The 13,642-nt window shown below is 41.0% G+C and overlaps 1 protein-coding gene across 2 annotated transcripts in view; it reads left to right on the top strand.

The window, feature by feature from the left end:
* The window catches only part of LOC115775184 (RNA-binding protein with multiple splicing-like), a 41,199-nt gene extending 28,388 nt beyond the window's left edge, over nucleotides 1-12,811 (top strand). Inside the window, exons 7-9 of one of the 2 annotated variants that reach the window (XM_030722729.1) lie at nucleotides 1,010-1,073; nucleotides 9,866-9,985; nucleotides 10,498-12,811. In XM_030722729.1, coding sequence (XP_030578589.1) covers nucleotides 1,010-1,072 — 63 coding nt within the window. In that variant the 3' untranslated portion in view covers nucleotide 1,073; nucleotides 9,866-9,985; nucleotides 10,498-12,811. Of the gene's footprint in view, nucleotides 1-1,009; nucleotides 1,080-9,865; nucleotides 9,986-10,497 lie in introns of both variants that reach the window. The other variant, XM_030722728.1, reaches the window with a different exon arrangement.
* Nucleotides 12,812-13,642: the final 831 nt, after the last annotated feature.

The raw sequence follows: 13,642 nt of genomic DNA, 5'->3' as shown, positions 1-13,642 counted from the left end.
GAGACAGCACAGAGATGGCGCACAGTCACGCCTGATGTTTCTGTGCATTTCGTTAACTGTTCGCTGATCAAGTTGAATGTTCACGTCAGACTAAAATGACCCTCAGGCCATTGTTGGTTAATTTGCCCTTCATCAGACTTCCCGTCATCCTTCTCTGCACTGAACCTCAACGCTTACATCGACTGCCCTGCTGCCTCTTGCCTGCAGATGTCACTGTTGAGGCTCTCCGTATCTTATTATAATGATCGTAGCACATGCGCGTGTCAGTTCCCTAACTCCTCCTTGATGTGTTAATCAATCTAGATGAAACTTACTCTCTAAACTGTCCAGGGTGCCAGGATTATTAAAATCTACATAAGCTTTGGGAATTATTTTTTATAACACTCAAATCCATATAAATTATATATATTATGTGTAGTAACTGATCTCAAAATGAATGGCGAGTAATGTCTACGTTACTTGTATGATGTTGTTTGTAAAAACATTTTGTTGAACAATTCTTAGTGCAGTGGCACTTTGGGGTAACTGGACTGTGCTGTTAGGCACGTCTGTAAATAAGCGTTCGTCAAACAGTGCCTGCAGTTGATCACTTTGTCTTGCTTGCAAAGAAGAAATTAATATACATGTCTGTGTTTTAATATATGCAAACACAAACTGCCTATAGGGCGGGTTTTTGCTAGTTTGAATAAGGGATCTTTCCATGTATAGAGGGCCTTTATTTCAAAAGTGAGAGTGAGATTTGGTAAAGATTTATTTCAGTCAGTCACAGTGTTTTCATTTTCATTTTTTGGTTAAATATTTTGATCTTCCTCTTGTTTTTCAAAAAAATGGAGGGAAACGCAAACTTCCTCAGCTGCGATGGACAAGCCGCCGCTGATGCACACGTGCTGACATGACATGTGAACGTTGCGCTGTGACGTTGCCAGATGGCCACTCTGCTCTCCGCTAATATGAGCTCACCTTTTTACCCTCCAGTGTTTTATGCTAATGTGTGATTATGTGTGTTTAGATTCGTTGGCTCCCGCCTGCAGATGGAACTCCTCAGGGATGGAAGTCCAGGCAGTTCTGCTGAAGTATGTGTGAGTAACAACACGCATACGCACACACTCGCGCACGCACTTAGCTCCCTGCTCTGCTATGTCAAAGAAGCGTACATTGCGCTGTGGTGTGAAACTGCTTTTGTAAATGTTATGACACTTTGTATAAACAGGAGCAGAGTTATCTTAAACATATGTCAGGAATATCGCGGGGTGTTGCTTCATACGTGTTTACCTCACATGATAAACCTCCATCCAGCTGCCAAACTAACCAGCTAATTAGTCACTTTTTCCTCTAGTTGACTTCAAACACACACATACTAGTCACTAACACAAGTAAATGTGGGAGTGTAAAGCCTGTGGTTCAATGAAACTGCAAGCACCCCTCACACACGATCATAAGAGATGAAAGGTGCGATCTAAAGGGAAACTCCATTATTTTCCCCGCTCTGGTCACAAGGTACAGAGGGTCGACTTTTCCCATTGATGTTATGGTTGATCTCAGGCATCAAAAGCAGCAAGTCAAACAGAATGTACAATGAGTGCCAATGCCGACGTTTAATAAATCAGATTGAGAAGAGCTTTGCAAATATGACTAAAATGCTAATGCTAGTTGCTTTGATAGGTATCATAGCTGTCACGCCGTACTTTCACTACTTGACTACAGTTTTGAGATGCTTTACCTGGATATTTCAGTTTTGTGCTGCTTTTTACTTCAGCTCCACTACAGCCACAGTTCAGAAGAAAATGTACTTTTTCCCTTCTTTTGACAGTGTGGAGAGGTCAAAATACAAAAAAACAGTTTCCTAACTGGAGAAGTCGAGGCCTAAATTCAAACCATTTTTGGTAAAGTCGAGTGCTCCTGCGTCTCTTCCGCAGCTCTTAAGACATTGCTGCTCGTGCTTTTTTCAAGGTTATCCATTCTCAGTGGGAATAAAGCTTGAGAAATGACATGCGAAAAGCTTAATATGTGCTGACAGCACACGCAAGCCTTTCAAATGGCATCCAGTGGTTTTAAAGTTGCGTCATATATTGATTTTTTTTTTTTAAAAACATTCATGGAAAGTATTTAACAATGAACTTAATTCTGTCAGAAAACAAGCAAACTTTAAATTGAAATCTTCTTCACATTGTCTTTATTTTACTTGATGACTTTTAGTGCAGAGGAATGATAGACATGAAAAACATGAATAAGTAACTTGAAAAGAATATGGGATGGGATAGGTGAGGATGGGAGGGGAGGGGAGGGGGGTGAGTGGATTGTGGGTTGAAAATCCCTTAGTTTACTTATTTACCTATACACACAATTTTAACTGCAGAACGTTCTCACTCCTTGACAACTGGCTGAAATATTGGAGTTGTGTTTCTGGCCACATGACAAAGTGCTCTTTTGGCATAACTCTTTAAGTTACTCACTCTTTAGCAGAACACAGGTAGTCATGTTTTTCCCAAAACAAGACAGTAAAAAATTGACTCAAATCAATGTGTGATGCTGGATGGCTTTTACTTTGAAAAGACTCTGCGGGACCTCTGCAAAGTTATGGCCCGCCCTCTGATTGGGTCATGTTTAGGGAGTTAGGTTGATGTGTAACTCGTGAGGAATAATAATTGCTTGGTTCAGGCATCAGGAGTGAATCAGAGGCACAGCTGGGCAAGAGCGATTGAGTAACTTTTTCCCTTGTGCTATTATAATTTCAAGTGAAGGAATAGTTCTGCATTTTGTTATTTTGCTTTATTTCATTATTTTATAAACACAACACTCATATTCCATATTTCCATATACACAGTTGTTCCTGCAAAAGAGGGAAGCTTTACAAAATAAAGTCCTTTATAGTTTTCAAAATTTATGGTGTTGATTATATTGCAACTCTAGTCTCTTCAGAAGTGTGGCCTTTTCTCCTGGTCTTTGGAGCACAGATGCAGCACCGTAACTATGATACATTAAGAGAAAAAAGTCCGGACCTCACTAATTTCTAAACCCTCTTCACGGCCCTGCACTTAGCTTGATGCTAACTTTATATTTGTATTACTTGGAGGCCAGAAAACCAAAACAATGGGCCCAAAAATGCTAAAATGATATTCAGACCTGAGGCAAGCTGCATATTTAGTGAATCAGTAGAAATCACTAGGAAAAATTGATCTGTGTTTGATTGCATTGAATTTTTTAACATCCAGTGGCCAAGTGCAATCTTTAGAAGCTGCGACAACCAACCCAGAGGCTGAGACTTGCAAAGGCCACCAAATATTAATATTGATCTTAAAAATCCTATATTGGCTAGGCTTTAAATCCTGTGTAAAGCAAAGTTGATGAGCACCTGTTGCATGACCACAAACAGATTGCATGCAGTTGCCAACTTGACCCCAATCAATTGCAGACTGATAGCAAATCATTTCAGTTGTGCCATGGTCTCCAACCACCTATAAATGACTCTTTTCACATTTTTTTTTCCAAATATCAGGTTTTTACAGTGAAAAAGTTCTCAGATGTCATTACACATACTCAGTAGTTTTTCTATGGAGGATCATAGAAAATTATACCTGCCCAGTGGATGGACGCCGGATATTTATTACACTTGCGTGTGAGGGAAAGTTTATTATTATGCACCCACTCTTGCATTGCCATAATAAAAACTAAATATTGTGTAATGTTGTTAGTACTATAGCACAGATATTAGGTCCTGTTTGTCATTTTGTCAAACCCTGGCAGGATGAAATACATTTTTTAATTTAAAACACTGTTTGGCATTTCTCCATTCTGACAAGTGCACAGTGGAGAATTATTAAAAAAAAGATGGGGCCGAGGGAGACGGAGGACGTGATCCAAAAGGTCGTAAATGTGGAATATTCACCATGAACTGTTGAGGTACCTGGGTACTGCTGGAAGGGCCATTTTAATGAATCTTTATTAAAAACTGATTTGCATGGGGTCTTTATTTCAAATAAATTACAGATGAATTAATTTCAGTGGAGCTGCAGACAGCACACAGAGCAGTTGGCTTCTAATAAGTGCTTTGATAAGTACATGAGTCAGCTATAACCACGCATGAGCAATGCAGCACGTGCGCTTTGCTCGGGGGTTCAGACAAACGGAACGCTGTTGTGCTTGCAGAAAAACAAAACCACAAAGCAAAACAAATCCCCTGCTAGTCTGTGTATCTCTGTTGGCTGACTCTGTGTGTGTGTGTGTGTGTGTGTGTGCGTGTGTGTGCGTGCGTGCGTGCGTGCACACGGCGCCAGTCACACTGTCACCAGTACCCTCCCTCCAGTCTCAGGACAGGAAGAAACATGTTGCCCCAACCCCACAGGGAGTCAGCAGGGAGTGGGTGGGTGGTGGTGGAGGTGGTAGTGAGGAGGCTAACATTCATCAAGCCGTTGATTGGTGCTACTCCTCTACCACCTCCTTCTAAGCCTACATCATAGCTTATATGTCAGTTTCTAGAGATGTAAATATACTGTGTGAGGGAAAACAAACTGTTGGAGTAATTTGACATTTCTGGGGTTTCTTTTCTGTCGGGGGGTAAAAGAGGAAGGGAGTGGAAGAAGGGAGGGGCTTGGAGGAAATAATTATTTCTCTATCAAACCAGAAGGAAGTTGTTTGGCCGGTCAGGCTCCCCCCAGTGAATATTAGCCCCTCAGTGAAACAACAACCCCACATCCGGCTCGCAGTGGAGGGTGAATTGCAGCTGAGACATCCAGTCAGAACATTGTTATAATTACAGGCAACTGGTGCAGCAGCACACAAATTATGCAGTGTGCAGCATTAGTACATGTCCAAACATAAAGCTTCAGACAGACAAGCACGCACAACAGTATGCAAACAAAACCAAAGCTTTGGTTTATCAAAATTACAAAAGAACGCTCACTTTTACTTTCATCTATTCATGCTGATATGGTTTTGTTTTAGTCGCCTTGGTTTTCTATTCTCTGTTTCTGCAACTCCACTACAATGGAGGAGAAGCAGTTTTTGCTTTTGGTGCTCACAATACTGACACATTGCTCCTTAATAAACAGTTTCTCATCTTCCTAGAAATAATAAACACTTTTTAGAGATGTTTTTTCCCAAAACACAATCCTAAACCTTGTGATAAATGGAGGAGCCACTATATGTATCATATACATGTGTATTACAGCTTAACCCAAGCTGGAGCATTCATTACAATGATAGAAGAGATTGTAGCAGTGCAGCACCATAAATATACCTGTTATGTGTAGATTATGCCAAATGCTGCTTGTGTTCAAAGTATAATGACTTTAATGACATATCTCCCCAGCAACCATATTGCCATAGTAAAACTGAATGTCACTCACATTGCACAGCATCTGCCTTGTTGAGTTAACCTTACTACTCAGGTTGTCCCTGACATTTTATATTATATTAGCCAACAAACATTTAATCTGCACAAGACCTTGTGTCTTTGAGCCCTCCTCATCTTTTTTACTTACAATCAACTCGTACTTGATGTCTCAAAGCTGGCTGTGGTGAGGGTGTTGCTTATTTATGCAGTGCAATCTGCTGGGGAGAATACTTGTGAAATATTTTTAGCTGCAAGGCAACAAGAATAAACTTGAACGGAGGTTACAGAAAGAAGGTGTCTGTGTTGCACCACTGTTGTGCAACTTATCTGATATCGATGGCTCATGTGCACCTTTGGAAAAAAAAAAAAAGAGGGAGGCATTTGTGAATTTAAAGGCCGCTCGCTCATGACGGTAAACTTCAGCGATGGGGGTTCACAGAAGCCTGCAGCCTCCGCAGTTCAGAGAGGCCTGCGGTCGGTCGTCACTTGTCTTGGCATCTGATGAACGGAGACCACTCACCGTCCGAGTATGCGACTTCGGAAGTGTAACTGCAGGCATGAATGTGAACATGAACCCTAACCCTGTGTGAACAGCTGAAAGTGAGGTAGTATTCAGCCACGACTGGTAATGAGTTGTCCTAATCGCCTGGCTTCCTGCCTCTCTAGGGAAGTGCTATTTTAAAAAAAAAAACAAAAAAAAAACTTTATTTAGAGCACTTCATTCAAGTTTAAGCAGCTACCTGCTTTTTAGTAGACTCTTAAGTTTTTGTTGTTGTAATTCCCCCAGAAGGCTTTGTCTAGTCACTCACCTGGCTGTTTGTGAACCTGAATTATATCTGACATTCGTGCTCTGGCACTGAGCTACTTCCAAAGACAACCTAATAGTGGACATTAATGCCCGGTGAACTGGAGGGAAAGGTAATCCGGATTTTCCATCTGACAAGACATAGTGAGGGAGTGTAGGGGGTGTAAAACCCCTATCATGCATGCCTGTGTGTGACCCTGAAAGAGACAAATGTGCGTGTGTATGCAGCCTGGCTGCCTGCCTTGAGGAGCTTTTTTGGCCAATAGCCTGACAAAACCAGTGGTTCCTGCACAATGTTGGACTAACTCCCACTGGAGGAGAGCTGAGGGCCAGCTGGGGCCCTTTCTAATAAGGAAGTGGGACTTTATTCCTCCACCCCCTGCTGACAGATGCACACACACACACACACACACACACACACACACACACACACACACACACACACACACACACACACACACACACACAGGTGTATAGAAACAGTATAGCAGCACTGTGGCACCAGCTTGTAGGAGCTGGATACATGTCAGCAGCTGCATTCATCACCACCCAGCTCCAGCAGTTATTGCTGGTATGTGAGAAACACAGCCAGGGCCTAAAGGCTTTTCCTCGGATTAAAAGGGTTTCAGACTGGGATCTTTTTCATGGCCATGCTGCACAGGTAGCGATCTTAAAGGACCACATGGGTGTGTTTGAAAGTTTTAACTCCTTGTGTGATATACTTTACTTTTTTGTTTGTTTGTTTTCATCACCACTGACATCAAGCCTAAGTTCATTTGTAAACTGTATTTCATTTTGACCACTTTCTGACTGCTTTAAAGGTAGATAATTAAAAAAACAACAACATTTAGATGCATTAGAAATGTGATGCAAATATACAACACAAATCTTGCTACTTATGAACATCAGACATGCACATATTGGCTGCTGCTGATATAAAATATTTGAAGTTTTGTTTCTTTGTTTTTTGTCCGAATCCCCAAGTTTCCAGCCCGACAGCACAGGCAGCAACATTTGCTACATGAAACCTAGTTGAAATTTAAAAAAAAAAAGAAACAACCCACACATTCACGAGAAGCCGAGTCACCTCCCACACTCAGAACTGCTTGTTTACTTATCTCACATCGTGCGCCTGGGCCGAGTTATTGGATGTAACACATTAAGCTGACAAATCACTAAACCTTTTTCCTAATCTGCACAGACATGTTCAATGATCAGCCCAATCTTTAACCTTGGTGTCTCAGCCAGAACAAATAGGGTGCTCTGGAAGTATGCGTCGCATCAGTTTAGCCAAGCGGCTGTATAGCGCATCGATTGCTTCATCCCTGATTGAACACGCAATGGGGCATTAGCTAGGCCAGCCATGCCCCTTCAAAAACCCACTGTTCCCTGAACAGGAAACACTTCCTAACCCACCTCTCTTCTTTGCCCACAACAGTCTATCCATCGCTTTCTTTCTCTTAAGGTCATATTTAGTTTAGTAATTGTTTATTGTTCCACAGAGTCCGCCAAACTCAGGTTTCTATTTTTGGTGATGCATCTGGTGGGGGGGGGGGCTTGTATGGTTGACCTTTCTCTGTGAAGTGCAGGGGTTGGGGGATCATGGAAGATACAGCTGTCAGGCAGACTACCTGTGCCACAGCTGAACTATGAGCTTGAAAGACTTTGTAAAAATTGTCATTTTGAACAGTTTACTGATGTTACATCAAAATGAGTTCACAAATCACACTGTGGACTACTCATCCAGAGAAAACAGCTGGGTAATGGGCTTCTGTATGTGGAGAAAATAACTGTTGAGATATGTGTGCTTGGAAACTGTACATTTTAACAGAAATGTTGCCTTACACTTGACAGCAGATGCCAGTGTTTTAGGAGCAGGGCTTAAGATATCATCTGCTGCTTGTTTTTGTCTCTCTTGAGTGACTAATTTTAAAGAAACAAGTTTTTTAAAGCTACTTTTAAACGTTTGTTACACTGCTTCTTATATCACGTTTGCTTTACTGCACAACATTGACTGAGATACATTTTCAGGCCTGTCAGGTCATCACATAACATTAAACCTTGCACGTGTGCACATACCAGCACAAATCCTTGTCTTTGTAAAGGAAAACCAGCCAGAAAGTGCGCTACACAAAACTACAGACACTAAAGAAGGAGTTTGGAAGTATGTGTGAAGCGAGACACATCTCTGTTTTTGTTTAAAAGCAAACTTTGGGTTTGATATACAATGTTGTGCAAAAGTCTTGAGCCACCCCTCCTTTCTTTATATTTTGCTAGGAAAATGGGAAATAGGTGCAGCTATTTATTGAAACATACACGGAAATACAGTATATAAGACAAAAATGGAGATCGTAACATTTAGATGATATTAAAGTTAATATTTGGTGTGATCACCTTTATTCTTCAGCACAGTCTGAACTCTCTGAGGCGGCTTTCTTCTCATTTCTTTAAGCAGTCTTCAGGAATAGTTCTCCAGGCTTCTTGAAGGACATTCAAAGCTCTTCTTTGGACGTTTCTGGCTTTTGTTCTGTTCTCTGTCAACACGATCCCACACTGCTTCAGTAATGTTGCAGTCCGGGCTCTGAGGAGGCCAATCAGTGACTGATAGTTTTCCATTGTTTTTCTATCCAGGTATGCTTTTACTGCTTTGAAAGTGTGTTTGAGATCACTGTCATGCTGAAAAATGAAGAAATACTATTTTCTACACGTCAAACGGTGTTATCTTTGACATTTTTGTAGATTCAACTAAAGAAATGGGAACAAATTATGTGTTTTGCAACAGGCTGCTAGGAATCAAGTGAGTAAAGATACAATTTAAAATGGGTTCTTTGCTAAGTTGTCAGCACTGGTTCATCCATTGAGTTAGGTGCCTTTTTAAGCTTGAATGGTTCACAGGTCAGTGTTGAGTGGTTTAACAAACAAAAGAAATGGCCGGGTAAAAGGACTGGACTGAAAATGAGTGACAAAGCAGCCAATGTCCAAAGAAAAACTTAAAAAAAAAAACCTTCAGAAAGTCTGGAGAAATATTGCTCAAGACCATTTGAAAACATTGCAAGAAAGTCTAACTCCTCAAAAGTAAAGAAATTATGGTTGACTCAAGACTTTTGCACAGCACTGTACAGTCAGCTTAATTATCACTTCAGGTCCAGAGCTCTTTTGGTACTTGCCCTGTAATAGCGCGTTGCCTTTACAGGTGCTCGGAAAGAATTGATCTTGTTCCCGGGCATGGGTCCCTTTACTGTCAGAAATGATTTCCCCTTTGTGCAACAAATTCTGAGTAATGTCTACCACATAATCACCATCGTTCAAAAGTTATTGACCGCTCTGCCATTGTGGTCTTATCTCTCTGAGCTCAGGCAATTTTGTTTATATTTTGTTTGATTTTTTTCCATCAGTTATGCAAATAATTCAGGACCAGATGTGGTGAAAGTAACAAAATTCTTTGATTACCAACTTTAATTACTAAGTTCAGGAGCATTACTGTGATGCATATGACATGACAACAGTAATGTGTGACTCTGTAAACCTGCCACTAGTAACTTGCTGCAGTACCTTTCATAAGTATACTCAGCTAATATGATCACTGCAGCTGAACTCTGTCATACTGTCACTGAAATCATGAGGTCCTGTTTGGTGTGAGTTTCTGACCTTAATAAGTGGAGTACCTCTATATTACTTATACAGCCTCTGCAGGATTTGTTCCAACTGTCTCCTGATTGCGTCCTCAGGCTCCTGATGTGTGATGGTGGCCGTGGCCGGCTGTGACGGGTGTTGCCGATTGCCTCTCGTGTCCTATTAGAAATCAGGACGACCGACCCGACTCCAGGTCCCAGAGCAGCGCACCGTCGGTGAGTTTATGTCTCGGACTTCACAACCATTGATCCCAACAGGCGAGGACAAAAGGTGTAGATCTCACCTCGCTGCCTCTCCCCTGCGGCACGGCGTCTGATTTGAAAGTGTAGATTTGTGGAAAAAAAGCTGTGAAAGTCCTTTTTTTTTTTTTTTTGGTTTGTTTGTTTTAGAGACAGTATCGCAGTGCCAAAGACATCTGCTAGAAAGAACGAAACTCCACCGAGCCACATTGACACTGCGTCAGCTTTCATCTGTCTTGAACAGAAAGCCAGAATTGTAGCATGAGATGCTGCATATGTGTGATCAAAGTGTGTGTGTGTGGTCGTGGCATTAGATGGAGTGGGGATAAAAAAAAACATATTTAGTGTTACAGCATTCACCTTTTTGTGCGATTTTATAGGTGTTAGTGTGCCATGCTGCTGTTCCACGTAGTCCCCTGTGTTTTCATCAGCATACAAGGTTCAGCCTCACCCTCTTGTCTCTCTCTCTCTCTGTCTCTCTCTCTCAGGCAGCAGCAGCCTCATGGGCCTCAGGATATACTAGACCCTAGCCTCCATCACACATCGAGCCCCCCTCCCTTCCCCAAAAGTCCCTCCAAATCTTTTTTATACTGTTACGTAAATTTACGGGCAGCGCTTGGCTACACCTCCTCCGACACCTCAATGAAAGGTACCAGGCACGCACGACAAAGGCGACCGCGCTCTTTGTTTACCGACTGACTGCATCGCGTGCCTGGCTGGTCTCTCGCTTTGCATCCTCTACGTGCAAATGTAAAGCCAACCACCTGAGGAGCGCAAACGTGTTTTATGCAGGCCAGACGCCTGGAAGTGTGGCTAACGTGCTACTGAGTAATGTTATTATATGACTATAATTATTGCTATTCTGTATATCATTCATATTAATGTTATTATGATTATTAAATACATGTTGAAGCATGACTTTGCAAAAAAGAAAAAAAGGAAAGAAAAAAAACCCCAATGCTGTACATTTTTAGATATTTTAGAGAAATACAAAAAGGTATTTTTGTAATCAAGACGATGTTTGAAATGGTCGTTTGGGTTGTGCTAAATCACAGGACATTTTACACCCCCCTTCTGTTTTCGTGCCATTTTAAAATGACAAGTCACCCTGCTCTCCCAAAGCAGTCCTGTCAGTTTGCTCTCATCTTTCCTTCGAGTGAATTTTTGTTTGCTTGTATGTGGTGTGGATGTTTTTTTTTTTTCTTTCTTTCTGTGGTGTCTTTACCCAATGAAAGCAAACACAGAAGTCCTTTGTCTGAAGCGATGTTAATGCTGAGTGACAAAACGCACCTGATCCAGCTCGTAGTTTGGCTGTTTGAGGTAATCAGATGTGTGAAAAGAGGCACTGACAGGAAAAAGCCATCGCCGGTGAAGGTAGCGTGACCTCAGAGACGGCAATACGTGGCAAACTGAGCCCTGCTATAATTAGGAATCTGCTCCTTCACTGTGTAGCAGGAGGACAGCAGCACAGTATAGAGAAACAAGACCAAAGGCATTTTTTTTTTTTTTTTTTTTTTTACACTGGAGAGCTATCTACGCTAGTGGTTTATTCCATTTTTGACTACTTTGTAGTCCTCAGTCTGATTTCTTATGAAGTGTGACATTATTTTTGCAGCATGTCCCTTTTGGTGTCACTCCAAAGAGCCGCTCTGCATCTGAAAGGATACTCATTTGTCTCTTTTGTCTATTTTTAGTGAGTCAGTGTGATTCAACCTGCTTTTGTAAAGTTTAAATTTACATAATAATGATTGGAGTGAGATTAAAACAAAATACAATACAAAAACAAAAAAAAAAACAAAAAAAACAACAATCTTTTGTAATCTTGTGTCTTTCTGGGCCCGCAATAATGTCTTTGCTGTATGACATATCAGAGTGATCATATTTCTGTGACATTTTGATGCCAAAATCTTCATTCATTTATACAAAACTCATCATTCTTGTACTTTTCCAAAGGCGAAGTCACATTTCACGCTGATGTGACAATCAGAAACTGTAGGAAGAATAAGCCCCCCCCGTAATGTTTAGCCCGTTTCTGTACAATTATATCAGACCGGTTGAATCATACAGTAGTCAAGTGTTTGTAATTAATAACTATATGCATCATATCTATTAAATCAGCTGTTTTTCTGAAGCAGTTTTTGCTTTTACAGACATTTTTAAGCCAAGCGTGGCACCGAAATTTATTAGAACAAGTATTTATACAACGTGTGTGAATGTTATGTGTGTTTTTTATGGGTGTTGTCTTTTTAAGGTTCCTAAAAATGCCCATCATATAATTCAATGTAAGTATTATTGTAAGATTAATTGTATTTTTATTTGGTAAATTTTCTAGAGCTTTTCTCGTTTGTATCAGCCTGATCGGAGCATACTGTATGTAACATGTGAATACTCTTTTACCCGCATAATTCACTGTGAAATCCAGAGAAGAAGAAGTACTCCTTGGACGAATGGGTCTTTTGTGTTCTGCCAGCAGTACGGTACAGAAGAATCGATAAGATGATCCCGCCTTTTTGTCAACGAAAAAAGATTTCTTTACTTGTTTCAGTATAGCGCGTGTGTAGCTGTGTGTTCAGTGCATGTTCACGGCATGTGTGTGTTCTTTTTTTCTTTTTTCTTAATGCATACAGTACTGTTGATATTTATGTACTTTAGCCGCTGTAAGGAGAAACTGTATTTCGGTGAATTGCAGAGGTTTGTTTGTTTGAAACAAAAAAACAAGAGAGATGATCAAAATGAAACGTTTTTATGAAAATGTTAAATGAAGACATTTCAGGCCATCTGCCATTAAAGACTGACATTATCCATGCTGTCGTGATTACATGGTTTATTCTGAATGTGCACGATTTCTTTGTTGACTCAAATGTATTTGAAATATGAAGATCCAGTCCTGATGAAAACCTTTGACCATCTGATGACTCAAAATATAACTGATTATATCAATAAATCATTGTGCTGGTTAACCCTCAAAGAAAGCTATGGAGGGAGTACACAACGACAGAATGCATGCAGTCATTTGAAAGATATTTTTACGTGTCAGCAGGCCAATTCATCTTGGGAGAACCAAGCCAACTTAGACTCACCAGACACTTTATTAGGTACACCTTGCTGGTACTGGGTTGGACCCTGTTTTGCCTTCAGAGCTGTCCTGGTTGCACAAAGTCAACAAGGTGCTGGAAACATTCCTCAGAGATTTTGGTCCATATTGACATGACAGCATCACACAGTATCCTGCACATCCATGATGTGAATCTGCCCATCCACCACATCTCAAAGGTGCTCTGTTGGCTTGAGAACTGGTGACTGTGGAGTCCATTCGAGTACAGTGAACTTAATGTCCTGTTCAAGAAACCAGTTTGAGATGATTTCAGAGCTTTGATGTGGCATGTTATCCTGCTGGAAGCGGCCGTCAGTACACTATGGTCATAAACAGATGGACATGGTCAGCAGCAATACTCAGGTAGGCTGTGGGGTTTAAACAACTGGTACTAAAGTGCTCAAAGTGTGCCAAGAAAATACCCCCACACCATTACACCACCAGCAGCCTGAACTGTTGATATAAGGCAGGATGGATCCATGCTCTCATGTTAGTTACACCAAATTCTGTCCCCACCATCCAAATGTTGCAGCAGAAAG

Source organism: Archocentrus centrarchus (genome assembly GCF_007364275.1).
Source record: "Archocentrus centrarchus isolate MPI-CPG fArcCen1 chromosome 18 unlocalized genomic scaffold, fArcCen1 scaffold_23_ctg1, whole genome shotgun sequence".
Taxonomy (NCBI): Eukaryota; Metazoa; Chordata; class Actinopteri; order Cichliformes; family Cichlidae; genus Archocentrus; species Archocentrus centrarchus.
This window is presented reverse-complemented; position numbering and strand designations above follow the sequence as displayed.